We start from the raw sequence: 19,156 nt of genomic DNA, 5'->3' as shown, positions 1-19,156 counted from the left end.
CTGCACAGTTGTGCATGAATTTTAATGGCGTGATAGGTAGCCTTACCCAGCGATTCGCGCAGCCTGCTGCATACAAATACTGTGCCGGTTCCTTTGGCCAACGGGTTGTGTCGCCCATTCCATCTCAATTTATGCAAAGAATCAAAGACCTATGAAATAAAGGTCCCAAGGAGAATCAGTACCGACAAAGCTGCCGCTTGGCTTACCATATCGGCTTCTGCTGTGGCTGTGATCTGCTGGAGCATTTTCATTGCCGGGTGCACTTCACCATCTACATCCGAACACCTCTACCTGATGGAAGTAAGCATGCCCATGGATAGTTTCTATACCAAGCTAATATCGTGCAGGTTAACCTTGAGGACTTTCCAAGAATACAGGGCAGCTCGATTAGTCAGGGATTCTCGCAGCTTCTTCCTCGAGCCCCTCCGGTCAGCCTTAACCCCAAGGAAATACCAACAGAGATCGGGTCAGCCACCTCGGGTATAACAAGCACGGTAGAAAGCACGCCCCACCAGGTCGTGGGTGCGGCAGAAGAGATTACTAGCGAGATCAAAGTTCATCTGCCAGACTACTATCATGTTGGCCTTTGGGGATACTGCAGCGGAGATGACGATCAAAAGGCCGTGTGCTCTCACCCGAGCCTATCATTCCACTTCGACCTATCCGCGATTTTACGATCAGCCTCTCCACTCGTCGACCATATACTACGCGAGCAAGAAGATCACGATATTAGTGGCTATGCGAGGCTTTCTCATGGGATCACCTGCATGTGCATCCTAGGGTTTATAATGACCGTTTTAGTAATAGTACTTGGCGTATGGAGGGAGTTTTACGGTGGACACAAGAAACTGCTCGCCGCGCTCCATATGGTGAGTTTTCAGATTCTCCTTCATTCGAAAACTGCTGACTCTTCAGTGCTCGGTGATTCTAGTCACTGCGGCTGCCATCAGCGTTACCGCCATGTATGGCATTCTCATTCATACTATCACCGAAGTGCTCGATGGCCTTGGCGGCCAGGCCCGGGTGGGGGGCTCCATGCTTACCCTTCTTTGGATGGCGATGATTCTCTCTCTGGGAGCTTTTTCAGTTTGGCTCATCCGACTATTCTGCCGTGACCTTTGATTAATGCAGGATGCGGGCCAAGGGGGAAGCGGAGTGACTCTCCGCTCCTAGCGATGATACCTTGATGGGTTTGAAAGCCCTCTTTCACTGTATACCGTCTTGCCACAGCTCGTCGACACCCATTCCACCGAAGCAACAGGGGAGGGATTGGCAAGGAGACCTAAAAGATTTTTGGATTTCATGCGTGTTATTATTTCATTTGGAGGATATACTGCTTGGTCAAATTTACCATTGTAGTAGCGTGTTAGGGTTGGTAAGCTGCTGAAATTGGATCGCTGGTGGCCAAGAACTCGGATTCTACCAGCGTCTTACAACATACGCGACCTACCGGTGGTCACTTCTTGCTCCTGTTCAAATGACTTGAGACATACTGTTTACCTTGGTTCTAATGAAAATTGCTAGCTGAGGCGAGGAGAAAACCAGTCGGTTAGACTAACTGCACATTTGGTATCGCGATACTGCCGTTCACTATCTTGTAGCGGCCCGATCATGACTACGTAGCCAATGATAGCGAAGGACGGACCTAATACAATTGCCGCGGCAAAATTGGTAGACAGGAACAGCAAATCTTGATTTGCCGACAAACTTGCCGTACGTCGATGGTAATTTTAGGTCTCGACCAGTTGGCAGGATTCGCCAACTGTGATCAAAGATTTAGCAAAGCTTGTTTATTGTTGCTGGATAGCTCTTAAAAAGGAGATCGCGTCCTGGTCACTTGAAGCCGGAAAGATCTCTTTCAGGGCCTGCTGGAACTCAAGAACAAACTTGTCTTCGATGGCTTCAAATACCTCTCCGAGAGCTCTGCGCAAGGCAGCTTGCTGTAATATTTCAGCTTGCAGGGTTTTGCGATTGTGGGCTCGCCGGCTTCCTTTCGTCTGCAACACTGGGGTTGGCGAGTGGTCTATTTGGGCTCGGTGCGTCTGCGGCAGGATATAGTCTAGGAGAATCCAGAATTCATAGAGTTTTTTGGCCTCGCAACTCCCACTCAATAACCACACCAGTCCAATCGCGTTATTGACCATTTTTAGAAGAGAGTTGCGGTTCTGAGAAATACGGTGCACCGCAGCATGGCGAATGGCACAAATTGGCTCGTGCTAGTTCGGCGGAGGCTTTTGTTTCTGTGGAAATGCAGACAGCGGAAGCTTTCTGCAATTTTTCTTCAAAAATGGAAATAGCTTGTGCAATTCCAGCGCCTCTGCACAGGACCATCCATTCGACTCAGCCTCCTTTGGTAGCCACTGCTCCACGAAGCGAAAGGCTTCGGCTTCCAAATACCGCTGGAGGGCTAGAAGAACAAAATGTTGAACACGAAACGGGACGTATGCGATGGGTAAGTCGACCAGATCGGATATATCATGCATGACCTCTGGGCAAAAAATACTGTTAACTTGAGAGGTAGAATAATATGTAGGAGTAGAATGATGTCGCACCAAAGGTCTTCTTTGTCCGTAGGTAATCGAGGGATTTTTGCATCATCTGGCGGGAGCTTGAAGCTCGAGTGGTCAGCGACGGCCGTCTATGGGGTGGAATCACTTACCTGCTCCCATTTCGACATGGCATAAAACCGATTAGAGGTGAGATTTCTTCTGCTGGGTCTTTGGCTGAAGTTGCATGGTCGTCTAGTCGCTGGTATCGTTTGATCCGCTTCCGGCTTTTGCCCATATTGTATAAGGCAATGAGCTGTCGTACAAAATAAGTAATTTGGGCTGTTGATCAAGCGTTCTTTGCTGCGTTCAGTCTAAGTGAAGAGTGCACATTCTCAGCGACAATGTCACACTTGAAAAGAGCTAGAATATTTTTGACTAGGTTTTTGTGGAGAAAGCGAATTGGAAAGTTCACACAGAGACTGCAGCCGGTGTTACACCTGGATGCAAATTTCGGGACGCTATTTTCCATTTTCATCTGTCCAAAATTTGTGGTACACAAAGGTTAAAAGAACAATTGAGCATGTTGACCGAACGGTCCGCAAACAAGGTCGACGGCCATAATGACTGGTAAGGTGGTTGTTGAATCAACACGTTGATAATGGAGGGCTTTCATCACAACAGATTAGGATACCTTCCGTTACTATGTAAAACAGTGATCTGTAGTCTGTTTCTGATGCCGAGTTTGAGAAGTTGTTTGAAGTCTCATTGAATGACTACACAATCACTGATTCAAGCTGACCTCCGACACGCCAAACATCCGTGCGGTGGGATGACTTGGGATCGGTATTTCATTACATAATCGAAAATATGTCTCATTGCAAAGTCCCTGACTGGGGGGTTTATTGAAGACGCAACACAATCTCGACCTCCAAAGGAAACGCAGCACTGTAGTTTGAAACAGGGAAGCGAGATGCCTCTTTAACGATAGTTTGCAGTCAAGTTCTGCACAAAAAGAGCAGGATCTAAGAGCATCCGAACACTCGCGCGATCAGTGCCCAGGCTAGATACCTCACCGTGAAAAGCGAGAGTCCTCGCGAGCGGTTCCACCAGCAGTCGGAATGATGACACGCGGATTCCCACTGCAGTAAGGCGAAGTATGTCAAAGATCTGTGCCTGCAAGCGGTGAAGATTCTCCAGGAAGGTCTCGACTCGCGATAAGAAAAGGATATCCTGCGCAATCGTCTCTCCGGTACATGGATCCAGTCTTAGAAGGCGAAACTCGAGGACATGTGCCATTTGAAGGTCCCGCCTGGGCAGCATCAAATCAAAAATCTCATCAATGCATGCCGCAGTAGAGAGGGGATCGGGCCCGGGCCACTCAAAAAAGCAGGAAGCCGAGGAATTAGAATAAAGGAAACAGTTGGCCGTGGAGTAGTACCGGCAGTGAGGGCAATTTGTCGCCTCTAAGGGTTCTTCGGTAAGCAGCTCGCCATCATACTCAACGTAAGGTGGGCCAGCTGACATGGTGCATATTAGCCTCCAGATCTCGTCAAGGTCCAAGTCCAGATCAATTTCATCTCGGCAAGGGTGACTGAAGTTGAATGTCGGGCGACGCAAGTTAATCATGTCTGAACGACTCATTCTTCTAAGAACTTTGCGGGAAAAGGGGCAGCGACCAAGATATATGAACGAATTTCTCAAGGCTAGGGACAGGTTGGTGAATTTGGATGTCTTTCTGTCAGGACACCCTCTCCTTTAAATAATTCGCTTGGCAGGCGGACGAACTTCATGGCTTGGTATGGCATGGCCAATCATTCCATCACAGGCGTTAAATGGGGAATGAACCATCAGTTGAAGCAACGCACCGGAGGAGTCACAAGTTCAACATATCATCCCTCCTCTCTTACAAGGAACAGGGCCTGATCATGGATAGGATTCGTACACCATTTCTTGGCTCATCAAAATTTACGGATCTTGCCAGCTGCCCTCGGGCTCTTGGTCAATGACATCTACAGAATGGAAAGTACGACAGGTATGCTAGCAGAAGTTCGTATTTAGGTGCTACAAATTTTGAGACGGGCTACCTACATTGTAGTCTTGGGATAGCCCCGCCAATAATTCACAATCACAACACTGCGGACAAGCAACCGGGCCTTTTCGGCAAGGCCATCCTGCCTTGAAGTAACCAGTCTCCCGAACCACTTATTCCGCCTCCATTATCACATCGTCCAGATCTCCACACTCACATTGACGCCATATATCCATGATGCCCATGACTTGCTGTCGCGAGGACTCGAACGCTCGATCGAAAGCCTCCAACTTGATCTTCAGCTCTTCCGAACGGATGGTGAGGTCGTGCTTCTCTGTCTGAATATGATCTATAGCTTCACGCAGACTATGGTTCTCCTGAATAAGCTGAGCCTCTCGCATTTGCTTAGAAACACAGGATTCCCACGGGCGTCGGTATAACCCGACAAGTCGAGCTGCCTGAAAGGCTAGTTTGGGGTCATTGATCTCGAGATCCGCCAAAGTTTCTTGTATCTCTTCGAACGGCTGTTTAAGGATCGTGCGGGAGCTGCCCGGAATGCTGTTGTCTGGCACCGTCTGAAACACATTAGTATCTAACGAAGAAAAGTGAGGTTCAAATAATTTTCGATGTAGAACGTACCTGCTGGTCCGGAATTTCTTGGGTAGGTTGTTCCTGCATCATAGCAGAAGACGGGCTCTCTGTGTGCTCGGTGGCATGACGAAGAGAGCCGATTTCGGGAAGAGGGTCCATGGTGCGAGTCAACGAAACACCGAGTTGAAAAGATAGATGAAATGAGAATTAAGGCGATGGATGTCATTTTATATTTGCTTTTGCAGTGTGTTCGAACTCATACCATGGTTCAAACACAGGCTACTGCACACGAAAATTTTGAATTTAGTTGACTCAACTGTTGGTCAACTCTTCTCCCATTTGTTTGCTCACCGACAACTCACCAGACCTTTCTTTTCGACAGTCATCTGAGTCAATTAGTCTAGACCGGACGTGCTGATGCAACAGACAATATGCGACACTGTCTTGGAAAACTAATTTTCATTGTACTCAGATGCACCTTACGAATCGTCGTGGACAATGTGAGGGGTGTTCAGAGAAAGGACCTGCGACCTATGAGCGAGCTACTGACTATGCGCTTATTTGAATATCACAGTAAGCAACACTTTTGCTTTTCTCGGTCGTTCGTTCCTGCGTTGGCGTGCACTCGAACATAAATGCCCCCCTTTCCGCTATGATTGTTTCTCCCCACGCTCGTGAAAATGGCCAATATAAAGCTCTGGCTGATGGGAGTATCGCTGCTTCTTTCCATCGCGGTATGTTAGCCACATTCCTTCATTGTCCGAGTATTGATCCGTGACAGGCCTCTAGCCCAATCTTCTCGCCCACGGTCTCTTATTACGCAGTCAGTTTTGGGTATCTCTTCATCCACCTCATGAAACTAATTCTCTTCCTAGAATGGGATTGTGAGAGCCACGCCACTTCCAGAAAGGATTCACAAAGGGCAAAGTGAGACACCCGCACATGCACACAGTACTATGCATCGGAAAACACGTGGACACCGGCATTGGCATTTGCGATAGGCGGTCACTTTGATATTTACTAAAAAAATGGCTCGTCGCTAGACTGGCCCTCAATTGAGCTTTTGAGTGCGTTTTGACTGGCTTATTCAATGTTGTTAAGTAGACTGTCAACAAAGTTGAAGGAGGTTTGATGATTGAGGCCTCATGACAGGGTTATTGAATTAGAAAACTATGCTGTGTGAACTAGTTACACATATACTCGTCGAGAAATAGAGACTTTCCACCAAAACGGACGATTGCTATCGCCATGATCTATCGAGAGCAGAGTAGTTGCCTAACAAGACTAGCGAGCTTTTTCCCATCATGAGCATTGCTGGCGATAAAATCGTTCTGCCTTTTGTTAGATGGCTGTTAGACAGAGGAAGCTTAAATGGGAGTGCTACCTTCTGAAGTGCCGGGATTGACTTTGCTGACTTGGCAACAGCCAGGAATTGGCTTGCAGCACACCTGATCGGCCAATGTGCGATGCGAGTTTCTTCGCTCTCCTGATCTTTGTGCATGAGCTGCAAGGCCAGTGATGGAATCATTGACAGGCACGCCTGCTCAGCCTGATCTGGTGTGCAGTCTACACAGAGCTCTAAGCGTGCTGGAGAATGTCAGTCTGAATCACTACCAAGGGCAGTTGACGCACCGATCTTGACAGCTCCGTCCAGTCCAAGTAGAAAATCCCCGCAACCAAGCGATTGATGAGTGAGTCCAAATGAGTGCAAATAGCGCATCCCACTGATGACCTACAGGACATGGGTTAGAATACGCCGCGTAAAAAACGTTGCCTGACATACCTGAGACAATATAGCGCTCAGCTCCTTTTCATTCAGATGAACCCGGGGACTTTCTGAAATAATTCCTAGAGTGAAGGGCAGGTCATCAAGCAGGAAGAACCCAGAATCCCCGTAGAGATAGCATTCATGGAGTCTCAGTACATTGGTATGCTCTAGGTGACCGAATCGGTCGATCAAACGGCGAGCGTCCTGCCTCTGATACTTTCGAATGGCCACAATGCGGGATCGGTGTGTGCGTCGGCTAGCAAAGATGACTTCGCCGGCAAGATCCGCGTGAAAGATTTCTTAATAGGTGTCCCATGGACGTTCGTGCCGTACAAGAAATGCGGAGTTCAGATCAGCGATGGCTAGGAGACGGGGAAGGCAAAGAGTCTTCGGCGCGCCTGTAACGACTTTTGATGTACGAGTAAAAAGGCTTGGCGAGTGAGAAGATTTTTGTGCGCGGCCGGGACGCACTATCTTTGAAAAGACTGGCGCAATTCCAAGTTCTTTCCCTTGAATGGCACGAAAATTGAAAACGAGATGCTTATCAAAAGTATCCATGTTTGAACACCGACCAACCGAACGCTTCGCAGTCAATAGTCGCCGGGGGAAAAGGGTATATAAGCGTGGCCAACATTGTCACAAAGAATAGAGCCAGCAATTCTGACATAGTTCACAGATTCATGTCCCTAGCACGCTGTTGCTTTCATATTTTGTATACGCTATACAAACGAGGCGAAAAGAATATGGTGCCTAGACGTGAGGATGCTCCGAGCGTCAAGGAACATCTTTGAGGTAGTAATAGAGTATGATTATGAGCCTTTGACAAAGCTTTCACTTTGATATTTCTTTACATGGCCAGAAATCGGCTGAAAAGAGGGGCAAGTTTCAAGCTTGTGGCGAGTGGCCTTTGATGCCGCGCAGCTGAATCTCTGCTGCAGCTCTTGTTCAATTCGGTGGCTGAGTCTTGATTCCTCGATTGTTAGAACGACTTGCTTGGAGACATGAGTATAATTCTGTTTCAAGGAAAGTAAGATAGCATACACAGAAAAGGTCTCATTTTGAAGAGAAGAAAGAACAGCTCGTCGGCGCACATCATCACCCTTCCAGTTTCGAGAAAAACGTGGCTAAGACAAGCTTATGCCTTCCAAGAACCCTATCGTCATACCTGCCCAATAACCTTCTTTTCACTGACGTGGCTGCGCACTCTGCCGGGTAGAGCGACGACGACCACCCGTCGCTTCCCTTCCCGCCCTTCCCGTGTCCCTGACGTTTTGGAATAGCGTTTCCACAGCTGCCAATCGCTTGCTGAAATCCTCCAACAAATGGTTTATCGATTCATTCCATATATTTTGCTCATGCAGAGCACTTTCGAGGCCACTAAGAAGTTGTCAGCAGTGTTTGGGACGGTCCAGCTTCCTCACTTACTTCATCCGATTATCTAGACTTCGGTCAGGTTAGCTATTGGTCTCAAGAAAGAAAGACGGGGACATACTCAGCTAGACACTGGATGGCAATGATACTGTCTGTTGCATCAATCGCCTCGGCATTCTGAGGTGAAGGGAAGGGTCTTGCCAACCCTTTCGGGGCGGGATGTTCATTGCCTGGCGATTGTTCTCCCTCATCACTTCCCCGGTGGGACTCGCGCTCGTCTGCCTCACCTCGGAAGGAAGGATCATCCACTGTGGTGTCACCACTCAAGGCACTTCCAGAGCCATCGGAATCACAAGATGAGAGCGAGAGAGCACGCTGCAATCTCTGGCGGAGACGCTGTCGCCGGTCGGCAGTCGAGTCGTTAGAATACGCATTCATTTTTGTAGGCAGTCAGGAAATGAACCCTCCTTACTAGTTACAAAATGCAGCCGGTAAATGATTGCTCTTTATACGAAAGAAGTGGCAACCGCATTTTGTTAAGTGAGTCACGGCATTGCCCGCAAATCGCATGCACGTAATACCTTTGACGGATTCCATGGGACCGTGTTTGCTCCTGCAATGGGCCACCAGGAGATGAACCAAACTCAACATCCAGAAGGTATGGCTCTTCGATGGTTTCCATTTATTTGATGGTGGTGAGTCAACGTGATTGTTGAGTGCCCACATGTGGACTCAACAGCGGCGAACTGTGGAGCCATTGCAAATCACTTTGGGAACCGACATGAACGATAGACTTGCCCATAACTCCCTCGACATCATTTTAACCCGACTCATCGTCTAATTTGTTTCTGGGGGTAAATGAGTGACCCGCTCGAGGCATAGTTCGACAGAACTACCAATGTTGCGCCATCCCGAGTAATCCACGGGCTGTCTATGTATTGGTCTGCAGTGAATCCACAATATTTATTATAAGCCTACAGGAAAATAGAAAATAGCCGCAAAAATATTACCATTGATTTGAGCTGGGTGGTGAAGGCCAGCGAGAACAACCGCACATATTGCAAGTACCAAAGTCTCAGCAAGAAAGGTGATGCCCTTTTTTAGATAGCGTGGGATAAAATAGTCGTCAACTTAACGTCAACTTTTTGGTATACCCAAGGGGCCCATTCAGGCACAGGCTTCTGAGTCGGTCTCGGAGCCCCACTTTCCCAATTTCTCAGAACAATAAAGAATGTGAGGTTGGGCTGATTCCTGATCCAAAGCGCAGACCAATCGAAGTCTACCCATATCGCCTCTTTGGCAGCAGTCTAGTGTCCGGTGAGTTTCAAAACTTATTTTCAGTATTTGAATCATGGATTCCTTGGCTTGGCAGGCTCCAGGGCATGTGTTAAATATCAATCTCTCTTTACCGCTGTGGTGTTTGACGACCCATCTTCCTACCCCAAATTCCCTTCTCTCACCGGGCATTTATCATTCTCATTGCTCCTTTCACCATGGCGCGAGGAAATAGCTGCAAGCAGGATCGAAATGGCCATCACTCGCAGCGAGTAAGGCCGGTGATTACTAAAGCTCGATCAGTTTCAAATGTCTCAATCCGATCGGCGTTTCCAGTTTCAACCTCCCGGGGCGCAAAGTCTGGCATTTTGAAACGCCATCACAGTGTGAGTCGTTTTTCGGACCTGCAAGACCTGATTCATTCAATCTTGTGGCGCTCTATCATACTCTAGCCTTTTATTGACAGCACATAGGGTTCTTCCGCGAAAGACTCCCGCAAACATGGCAAAATCGACCGTCAGAAATGCTCTGATCTCCTTTCTGAGGTCCAGACTAAGATGGAGATAGAAGCGGATGAGCAGCTAGCTAGGGCCACGTCACGTTTTCAGGCAGAAAAGGCACAGGATATGAAAATGATGGAACAGATTCTCGCCGAAAAAGACAGTCTCTCAGCCAAGAATATCCAGGCCGAGGGTGAGGTTTCTCGCTTGAAGCAAGAGCTGGAGGCACAGACCCTGGCCACACAAGGCCAAGTGAGCTGGAGCGAGATACAGTCAGCCTTGTACCAAGCTCATAGTCAGTTGGTATCGGCAGCTACTGGGCTTTGGAGCTCGATCGAAGCCATCCAGAATCGCCAGCTAGCAACATTCCTGCCTGGGTCAGGGACCATGAATTTCAACTGGCCCAGTCTAAGCGGAACCTCCAACCTTACTGGATTCGATAATTTACCCTCATCTTACAATTCGCAATTCAGTCAACAAGACCAGCAGGCGATCAACCAAGCCGTTCCCCCAAATTGACGGCAATTGTTTTTCAAGTTGGTATGCCTTCTGATGGTGCGGTGGATTGAAGTGAGATAGTGATGATAGAACATGTTTTTCAAGCCTCACCAGGAGTATTAACACCATTAGTGCATTCATTGTTACCTGAGAACTATTGTCAATACACCTTTCTATTACATCGTCACAAGCCATATTTTGGCAATCCTCAATCAATGGTACGCCAAAAAGTAACTTTCTCGAAATGAGGGAATTACCCATTCACTGCATATATGTTCCACCTAAATCTGCTTGTCAAATCTAACGGCAGTCTTAAATACTGACAAGGCAGTAGAGAGGAAAGATAGAAGAACTGGGGCTTGCTTCTAGCCAGGGTCAAGCTTTGGTCTAGATGCAGAAGCACCGACTACCATTTGTCACTGAGGTCGATTTCGTTCAATAAATTTGATTTTTGCAACCATGGTGATTTCGGTATATTACTGGAAGCGCGCTGTTAGGTCAAAATGCAGTTCAATGGTGGGCATTCAAGGACACTCAGCATGAAGCTTTGGGTGTCGCAGATTTCTTCCTCAAATATGACGTCTATATGGCTTCCATGTCATAGAAATAAATATCTAATTCTTGAGACCTAAGAGCTTATGGTGTATCATGGGAGGGAATAAGTTGTATGTTCATGCAAGTTTTCGTAAAGAATTTATATGTCTGTCAATATGTGCCATTTATCTTCCGTACGGTACCGTCACACACTCCAAGCCCCAAATCTTCGGGCTCCAAACACAATCATAGACACACCATCATTCCCTCCTGTCACCAAGCTGAATGTAGTCTGCTGGCATCAGTGTCGGATCTGTGATATGGATCAATTTGGTAAAAATTCAAATCAAAGAGACACCTTACTAGCGAATGGTCTTTCCGATTTTGCAGAGCCATTGCGGTTTGATTGATGCATGGGTAAATTATTAAGCCGTCGTTTGCTTCGACGCCTCGGTGGTTTCCCCTTACATTTGCAGTTTGCACACTTCGGTACTTTGGATTCACGCGCAATGGATGAGCTACTAGCGTCGCGGCGTTTTCGAAGGATGTGGTGCTTTTTCCCTCGTAGAGACTCAACACTTCGTCTTACACGATACTGCTGCCAATAGGCAATTGACAAGGCCTTCCAGGTCAAGTTTCGATTAGATTCGAGCCAGGGAAGGAGGTTTTCCTCCTCCCAGGCTGACCAGCCGACTGCATTATGGGGCGTCATCATGCACTTGAGGAGTAGCGTTTATGACCGTTTGGCGGTAAGCAAGTGATTGAATGGCATGAAAATGTTCTAACCCAGGGGTGTTCTCATGGGTGAGCAGTTGCGGCTTTATGGAGAATCGCAATTGACAAGAAATTCGTTCTTTGGTCGCTCAAAAAGTACTCCTGGTGGGCGCCATGTTGCATCTCCCAAATTTCTAACAGGGGGCTGGCAGGGTCCATGGTTGACTTCTTGCAGCCTCTTGGCAGAGCTGAACAGAATCGGACGCGACCTGTTGAACAAACGAAGTGGCAATCACTCAATAGCTCCCTAAAGCGGGATCAACATTCGATTTACGCATTAGAATTTGGCAAGAGCCTACCTACCTCGGTGACGGCAGTTTTCAAGCGCTCTTCAAGCGAAAGTAGCCCTATCAGGAGATGAGTTCAGTGAAAGATAGCAAGAACAAATGAGGATGCGAATCTTCGACTAGAGGAATTCATAGCTGGCCAAGGTTGCAAAGGATCTAAGCAATGGGCGCCGCCACCCAAAAGTTTTCAATGGAAGGTTACACTGAATTCTACTGAAAGAAAGGTTTATCGACTCTGTTGTTAAAAAAATTATTTTCTATCGAGGCTGGGTTGAATTTGAAACAACAAGCATCAAAATATCCCGCGAATTAGACGGGGACCTCGCCGGAGTGGCTTTCACTAGTACAGGATCAGAGATCTGGATAGCTTAACCATTCTCTAACTTCCAGTCTAGAAGCCTTGTCCGGTAAATTGTGTGAAGAAAATTGACTCATTGAATGGGAGGATCCTTTGATCGGAAATACCCCCGCAGTAGACACCTGGGAGGCAGGAAGTTTGAAGACAGTTCGTGGAAAGCTATGTGGTAAAATTAGGATACAAAGCGGGTCACTCTGGACTGTGGACGGCGATCCGTTGACTTGGCAGTGGGTTGTCGGAACCATGGGCCGTAGACTTATCGCGACCGTAATCAATATGATATAATTCCGGTTACGTCACACCTGTAGGTCTGCCGTATGCAGTGTCAACCCTGGTATGAAGAGAAATCACAAGTTTCTCGAGAATAAGCAACGCTTCCAGATCTCAAAACAGGTCCACTGGCTGCAAGGCTAGTAGAGAGAAAGGCAGGTACTAAGTATTTGTCTTTTGACAATGAGGGAGACTATTCCAAATGTCACAACCATGGACGCGCTGTGAATTGACTTTGTCCGGACCTGAGTGGGGCTAAATATGAGTATTGGTTCGCGTCTACCCTGAATCCGTCCACACCCAGCGTCAATCAAATTTTGACGCCCGGGATTCTTCCAGGGTGGCCCCAATGACTCGGGACAATTATTGGTCTACTATTATGTAATTGAAGTCAATATTCCAGCCTGAAGAACTCTGAAGATGAAGGACTTAAAATATTGACTGAAGGCAGGATATGCTAGTGACAGTCCCCCACGTTCTTTCGCCCTCATAACCTCCACGCAAGTGCATCATCACGAAGGACCAGCTAAATCGCTCACAGGGAGTATGCACGGGCATCTTGTCGCAGAATTTATTTTCCGGTGCTTATCGCGGGAAGTGGGTACTCAGGTCACTGCCAGGCTCGGGGAGAAACTAACCGAAGATTGAGTTATGGATCTGGACCGCGTTCACATCGAGTATCCACTACGCCACTCCGCTCAGCACACCTGCGGTCCACTCGCTGGATTGTTGACCATGCTCCAGAGTAGAGCATTCGCCGCAGCGACCTCGCCAATCGCATGCTGTGAGGCCAGCTGATTCTCCTGCTGCTGGATTTGTGCTTGCATGTTGGCAGCCATGAGATTCATCTGCTGATGCAACTCATGCAGTTCGTTTTCCAGGCGTCGTGCTTCAGAAGAGAGTCTCTCATTCTCCATCACTTGCTGCTGGATTTTGGCGGCATCCTCGGCCCTATTGGCGTGGAGACGTTGTATTTCCATTTGCATGCCGGCGATCTGTGCGTCCTTTTCGCCAAGTGCCTGATAGAACTCTTCCTCGCATGCATTTGTGACAGCAAAGCATTTCTGGTACATTGCCTTCCGGTATCTTCTGCTCTCCCGTGGTTTTACACGATCCTAGATGTCATTTCGGTCAGCGAATGTGCACAGAGAGCAAGAATTAAGATCAATTATCCACGAGTCCTGCGAACGAGCGTGATCTTAAAAATATGGAGGATGGCGACTGACCAACTTGTTACTCGGTACGCCCGCGGCCATGATCCACGCTAGCCTTGCAGATTGATGTGGGCTAGAAATTGATTCGTGTCTTGGTAAACTGGGCTTTGCGCGTCGAGAAATTGATCGTCACAGTGAGGAGACGTCCTGGATGAAAGACAGGTCTGTGGTAGGAAAGACCCTCAGGAGCTGACACGGGAAGCCACGGGCTTCATGTACTTCTCCAATACCGCCAAACACGCTCACCGAGCTCGCTGTCACCACACTATAGCGTAAATCTGTATTGATGCATTTCCCGACTTGGCTCACGCCAGGGGTAACCCTCTTGATGTGGAGCCACTGATCGACCGATCCGCTCCACGGATCTTAAATCTTGGCAGACATGAAACGTGGGCGCTCTGGTTCCACGGAGAATCCTACTAGCTAAATCGAAAACGTCCTAGCGTGTATGGAGGGGCTTTCATGTAGGCCCGCCCATAGTATTCACAGCGCTCGATCCTACGCTTCTGAATGTGTTTTGAGATACTGAAGAGACTAGATCCCCTTGCTGATCAGCTCTAGAATGATGCCTTCTACTTATATATAGGGTGTTGTCAGCTCCTTAGCCTCGTGAGGGGATTTGCCGTTCCAACAAAGCAAATATACTCATCTGACTTTCTTATAGCTTTGATAATTCTGAACAGCGTCACTATCACTGTCGAATTACCAAAGGTTCACTGGATACATGCGGGATTTTCTAACCCTGTCCAACTATCTGGACCGACTGTGGGCTTGTGAATCTTTCTCGATTCTGTCACCGGAAGCTGCGTATCAACAGAAGAATGATACTCACAAAAGCTTGTAAATTGACCAGAAAGTGATTCAAGATTTAAGAAACCAAGGTCCATAGTCCCCCGAAAAGACCACATCCGTGGTTCGCCTAATGTTCATCAACCATAATTTTGATCCGCGGTCCTGACAGTACCGCGCGCCTTTCACAGTGGAATTCCCCACCAACATGAACAAACAATAGCCACGGCCATTGGTGGATAGAATCACCACGATAAAGGCAATGTCATGAATCAATGGGCGCCATGAAGGCCTGGATCATTCTTTCCACATTAGACTTTTGCATTTGATATAAATCTCTCGATGGGAGTGATCGACGTTACCATACACACGGCTCGGTGCTGTCCGACCATTTTGCTATAAAGCTTTTATAGCAGGTCCTAAGCAACGTATTGGTTCCAGTTGCCCAATCATTCTGACACTATCTGCCTCTGCTCCCTTTACTCGCATATTGTAACCATGGACACCCTTGTCACCAGCCTCCCTCCGGATGTTGGGGCCATCCTCATGCGAAACATCGCAGTCATCGAGATTGTGTCCATGTTTTCAATTGGCGCATACAATTCTCTCGAGACTGTCGTCCTCATCTTCGATGCATTCAAGCACTACCGTGGACTATACTTTTGGAGCATGCAAGCTGCAGCATGGGGGATTCTTGTGCATGCTATCCCAGCAATGGCTCGCTTCATGTCCCAGTCTTCCAATCTGGCGGTCTCCATTCCGTTCGTTATCGGATGGTACGCGATGGTCACTGGTCAAGCGGTCATGCTCTATTCACGACTAAGAATTGTTATCCGCGATGCTACCCTCCTGCGATGGGTTTTATGGATGATTATCATCACTGCCTGCGCCTTTCACATACCCATGACAGTGCTATTCTTTGGCGTGAACAGCGGCGACGCCCACTTCGTACGGCCGGCCATGATCTACGATCGTATCCAAGTGACGGGCTTTTGCATCCAGGACCTGATCATCTGCGGTTTGTATATGCGCGAAGCAATGCGGTCGCTGAAATTGATCACGCAGATGCGCCGTCCCGACGGACGCAAAGTCATGATTCATCTCATTTGGGTGAATGTACTCGTGGTCGTCATGAATATCCTGCTCCTCATCACAGAGTACAAAGTGCACTATATCCAAGTCAGTTTCAAGACAGTGGTGTACAGCATAAAGCTAAAGCTGGAGTTCTTTGTGCTCAATCGACTCTGCACTCTCGTGCAATCATCACCGTGTATTTGTCAACAGAGTCATACCCAACAAGGGCCACCAGACAATGCGATGTCTCAGAACGCAAAGATTGAAAGCTCAAACGATCGCTCAGGCATGAAGGAGCGGTCTGAGTTAAACCAGGTCCGCTCGCCACAAGATTTGCCGCCTTCCCATGCCTCTGGGCTTGGATCGACACCACCCAAGCGCCCTGATAATCATATTCGTCTGCGCGAAGACTTTTCTTCGGCGTCGACTTTCTTCGACAGTAATCTCCCGGGATCTGCCACGGGATCAGCAGAAAATTTATGCAGAGATGGATCAGAAGCGTCTGATGGAGGGCCAAAACTTGATGTCTGAGCGATGCCCTCGCTCTCTTCGCTTGGGTTCTTTCAGCCTGTAACTAACGGGAATGGGTGTTTCGGATGGGCTGGGCGGAGGCACGGTGCAGAATCCAGAATCAAGTCAAGACGTGCTCAATGACATGAACCGGAGGGCCTACTGGGCGCATCCTATCATAGACGGGGAATTATCTATCATCGAGACTTATCATAGATTTTATGTGTATTTTCAATCGAAAAGCAAACCGCGCGGTTTTCACTCTTTGGGGGGCGGCGCATCTGAGCAACTCGATTTCGTGACCAGGGTAGTAAACTGGCTAGCTACAGTAGGCCTCGTTGAACCGGCTTTAATGGTAAGGCCCAGGATCAAAGTGTCTTTCCCTCATCAGGATAGGAGCTGGCGGACTTTCACAGAGCGCCCTGTGCTGATACGCCGGCAGCTCTGTCTTGATAGCTGCTCATGATGTGGGGATCAAAATAAATCCTTGCTCGTGAGATGATTGGTACAATGTGGCCACCACACAAGAAAAGGAGTCGAGTTCCCAGCATAAGAGTGTAATGTCCAGCTTGAAACGCCATTTCTTCGATGGCCCAAACTAGTGCGGGTTGGCCCTGAGACATAAAGGCAGAGAGAGCTGCGCTGGATAGTGGGTCCATGACGGTCCGCGGAGGAATTGATTGGATGTCTTGGCGCGGACTCGTGTTCTGCTGGCCAAGGGCCTCCGTCACCACTCGATACCCGACATCCTCTGACCGATGAAAGCGCGTCGCATTTGATCTCTGTCCAAGCGTGGTGCTGACCAGGAAGATGAATACCCTTGATTGGTCAAATACACCGTCATGAAACGTGCAACATCGCCCGATCTATGCGACTCTCAGTGTGATGGTGAGGAGCGGCCGTCCAAAGTTCCCCGGCGAGGTAGCTTGAGCACGAATCCAGAAACTTTGCAGAGGAAGCACGACCGTAGGAAATCATCACAGCCGCCTTCTCCCTCCTCGCCAGATCACACTAGAAAAGTGAGTAGCGTGTCTAAGTTGAAGACGTTCCAGTAGCTAACTGCATAGAAATCCAATCCTCCAAAACACCGAACTACGACGCCAATCTCGCTCACGCATACGCCCACCCCGCTTGAAGACCAGATATACCACTGGATACCTGCGCCATCAGCAGCCGGTACCGTTGAAGCGATGAGCGAACCGGCATCCAAACGATCCCGATCGCGTTCGATCTCTACCGACCGGGGGCGCGCTCGGTCTGTCTCCTCAGAAAATAGCGAAAGCAGCTCGGCTCGTGACACTCGATCATACGCCTACCGAGCTGTGAACTATGTGACCATACTGGAGACCAAGGGTTGCTTCATGCAGCCGTCCCCGGCTGGCCCGATGCCCGACGACATCGCGCTCTGTGAGCGTCTTCTCCGTCAGCCGATCGCCACTCCCCAGGGCACCCTGTTCGATGACGAGTATGTTGACAGATTCCATTACGCGCTGCGGAACCGGTCTGAAGCGCGTCTCCTGGTAGACCTGCATCCCCTGATCATGCCGTCCGCGGAAAATCAGTTCATCAGGGGCATGCAGGGCCTGAGAGACGTCATAGATGGATACAATGATCCATGGCTGAAGACTGAGCCAATCTATGGTCCAAAGCCGCAGCCTGACCATGCACGCGGATTAAAGTGGTCGGTCTTCACAGAGAGCCAGAGGCGCAAACTCGGCATCAGACCCGACGAAAAATCGCCGTATACGGCACGCGAAGACATGTACTTCCCTTATTTGACCGCTGAAATCAAATGCGGGAACCAAGCGCTAGAGCTCGCGGACCGGCAAAACATGCACAGCATGTGCATCGCGCTACGAGCCGTGGTCTCGCTGTGCCAGGCGGCTGGTTGCACAGAAGAGGTGCACCGGCGGATTCTCGGATTTTCGATCTCTCATGAGCTTGACGGCTTTCGCATATACGGCTACTACCCTGAGTTTGAGGAAGACAAAGTCTCATTCTACCGGTGGTCCATTGCGCAACCGAACGTCTGGACCCCGGAGGATCGATGGACGTGCTATCGATTCGTGGAAAATGTGGACCGTGAATTTCTACCCATTCATACTAGTCGGGTGATTCGCATACTTGACAGAGTGCCTGATCCAGATGAGGGTGCTTCGGAGGTCGATGTTAGCGAAATGGAGCCACAGCTGTCCATCATTGGATCGCAGGAACGCCCAGGATATCGTAGAGCCGCATCCTCGCAGAGCCGTGGACTTCAACCTGAGCTGCGGATGATGGTCCAAGCACTGCAGCAACAGCTGGCAGAACAGAAGGCTCGGGAAGCAGAGCAGAGGGCGCGGGAAGAGAAACTGCTTGCCCAATTGGAAGAGCAATTTGCTCGTGAGAAGCAACGAGAAGAAGATCAGAGGCAACGAGAGCAGAAACGCGACGCAGAACAGAAGGCGCGGGAAGCCGAACAGAAGGCACGGGAAGAGAAACTGCTTGCCCAATTGGAAGAGCAATTTGCTTGTGAGAAGCAACGAGAAGAAGATCAGAAGCAACGAGAGCAGAAACGGGACGCAGAACAGAAGGCGCGGGAAGCCGAACAGAGGGCGCGGGAAGAGAAACTCCATGCTCAGTTGGAACTACAAGGGAGACTTCTCGCCCGCTTAGGGGAGAAAGATGAGTTCAAATGAGCGTTCTGCTTTCGGTGTACCTGAATCCTTTTGGAAGCGCTTTGGCTTGTATCTACTCTGGTGGCTAGACAATCTCGGTCCTTGATATCAACACAGCTAGGAGGGCATCATAAGCACTGTCCAACATGACGCTGCATATGTTGTGTA

At 48.8% G+C, this 19,156-nt stretch overlaps 11 protein-coding genes across 11 annotated transcripts; 3 read left to right on the top strand and 8 right to left on the bottom strand.

The window, feature by feature from the left end:
- Positions 1-294: 294 nt before the first annotated feature.
- On the top strand, positions 295-1,122 carry N7478_010585 (SUR7/PalI family protein; the record flags this gene model as incomplete). The annotated part of the gene is made up of 3 exons (XM_056926799.1): positions 295-300; positions 348-869; positions 916-1,122. The coding sequence occupies 3 exons, from the start codon at positions 295-297 to the stop codon at positions 1,120-1,122; spliced, it is 735 nt and encodes a 244-aa protein (XP_056776169.1).
- A 668-nt stretch (positions 1,123-1,790) lies between these two features.
- N7478_010584 (uncharacterized protein) lies at positions 1,791-2,144 on the bottom strand (the record flags this gene model as incomplete). The annotated part of the gene is made up of 1 exon (XM_056926798.1): positions 1,791-2,144. One exon carries the CDS (start codon positions 2,142-2,144, stop codon positions 1,791-1,793), a length of 354 nt encoding a protein of 117 aa, XP_056776168.1.
- A 72-nt stretch (positions 2,145-2,216) lies between these two features.
- N7478_010583 (uncharacterized protein) lies at positions 2,217-2,784 on the bottom strand (the record flags this gene model as incomplete). The annotated part of the gene is made up of 2 exons (XM_056926797.1): positions 2,217-2,502; positions 2,660-2,784. 2 exons carry the CDS (start codon positions 2,782-2,784, stop codon positions 2,217-2,219), a joined length of 411 nt encoding a protein of 136 aa, XP_056776167.1.
- Positions 2,785-3,467: 683 nt separating this feature from the next.
- On the bottom strand, positions 3,468-4,115 carry N7478_010582 (uncharacterized protein; the record flags this gene model as incomplete). The annotated part of the gene is made up of 1 exon (XM_056926796.1): positions 3,468-4,115. One exon carries the CDS (start codon positions 4,113-4,115, stop codon positions 3,468-3,470), a length of 648 nt encoding a protein of 215 aa, XP_056776166.1.
- Positions 4,116-4,691: 576 nt separating this feature from the next.
- N7478_010581 (uncharacterized protein) lies at positions 4,692-5,268 on the bottom strand (the record flags this gene model as incomplete). The annotated part of the gene is made up of 2 exons (XM_056926795.1): positions 4,692-5,093; positions 5,158-5,268. The coding sequence occupies 2 exons, from the start codon at positions 5,266-5,268 to the stop codon at positions 4,692-4,694; spliced, it is 513 nt and encodes a 170-aa protein (XP_056776165.1).
- Positions 5,269-8,061: 2,793 nt separating this feature from the next.
- On the bottom strand, positions 8,062-8,686 carry N7478_010580 (uncharacterized protein; the record flags this gene model as incomplete). Its single annotated transcript, XM_056926794.1, has 2 exons — positions 8,062-8,254; positions 8,370-8,686. The coding sequence occupies 2 exons, from the start codon at positions 8,684-8,686 to the stop codon at positions 8,062-8,064; spliced, it is 510 nt and encodes a 169-aa protein (XP_056776164.1).
- Positions 8,687-9,741: 1,055 nt separating this feature from the next.
- On the top strand, positions 9,742-10,542 carry N7478_010579 (uncharacterized protein; the record flags this gene model as incomplete). Its single annotated transcript, XM_056926793.1, has 2 exons — positions 9,742-9,909; positions 9,997-10,542. 2 exons carry the CDS (start codon positions 9,742-9,744, stop codon positions 10,540-10,542), a joined length of 714 nt encoding a protein of 237 aa, XP_056776163.1.
- A 773-nt stretch (positions 10,543-11,315) lies between these two features.
- N7478_010578 (uncharacterized protein) lies at positions 11,316-11,767 on the bottom strand (the record flags this gene model as incomplete). The annotated part of the gene is made up of 2 exons (XM_056926792.1): positions 11,316-11,368; positions 11,419-11,767. 2 exons carry the CDS (start codon positions 11,765-11,767, stop codon positions 11,316-11,318), a joined length of 402 nt encoding a protein of 133 aa, XP_056776162.1.
- A 1,675-nt stretch (positions 11,768-13,442) lies between these two features.
- On the bottom strand, positions 13,443-13,817 carry N7478_010577 (uncharacterized protein; the record flags this gene model as incomplete). Its single annotated transcript, XM_056926791.1, has 1 exon — positions 13,443-13,817. The coding sequence occupies one exon, from the start codon at positions 13,815-13,817 to the stop codon at positions 13,443-13,445; it is 375 nt and encodes a 124-aa protein (XP_056776161.1).
- Positions 13,818-15,245: 1,428 nt separating this feature from the next.
- On the top strand, positions 15,246-16,352 carry N7478_010576 (uncharacterized protein; the record flags this gene model as incomplete). The annotated part of the gene is made up of 1 exon (XM_056926790.1): positions 15,246-16,352. The coding sequence occupies one exon, from the start codon at positions 15,246-15,248 to the stop codon at positions 16,350-16,352; it is 1,107 nt and encodes a 368-aa protein (XP_056776160.1).
- Positions 16,353-17,171: 819 nt separating this feature from the next.
- N7478_010575 (uncharacterized protein) lies at positions 17,172-18,946 on the bottom strand (the record flags this gene model as incomplete). The annotated part of the gene is made up of 4 exons (XM_056926789.1): positions 17,172-17,342; positions 17,452-17,595; positions 17,648-17,967; positions 18,436-18,946. The coding sequence occupies 4 exons, from the start codon at positions 18,944-18,946 to the stop codon at positions 17,172-17,174; spliced, it is 1,146 nt and encodes a 381-aa protein (XP_056776159.1).
- Between the last annotated feature and the right edge of the window lie 210 nt (positions 18,947-19,156).

The sequence above is a fragment of the Penicillium angulare genome, assembly GCF_028827245.1.
Source record: "Penicillium angulare strain IBT 27051 chromosome Unknown utg000007l_segment0_segment0, whole genome shotgun sequence".
In the NCBI taxonomy this organism is placed as follows: Eukaryota; Fungi; Ascomycota; class Eurotiomycetes; order Eurotiales; family Aspergillaceae; genus Penicillium; species Penicillium angulare.
Note: the sequence above shows the minus strand (reverse complement) of the source record. Positions and strands in the feature narration are given on the sequence as shown.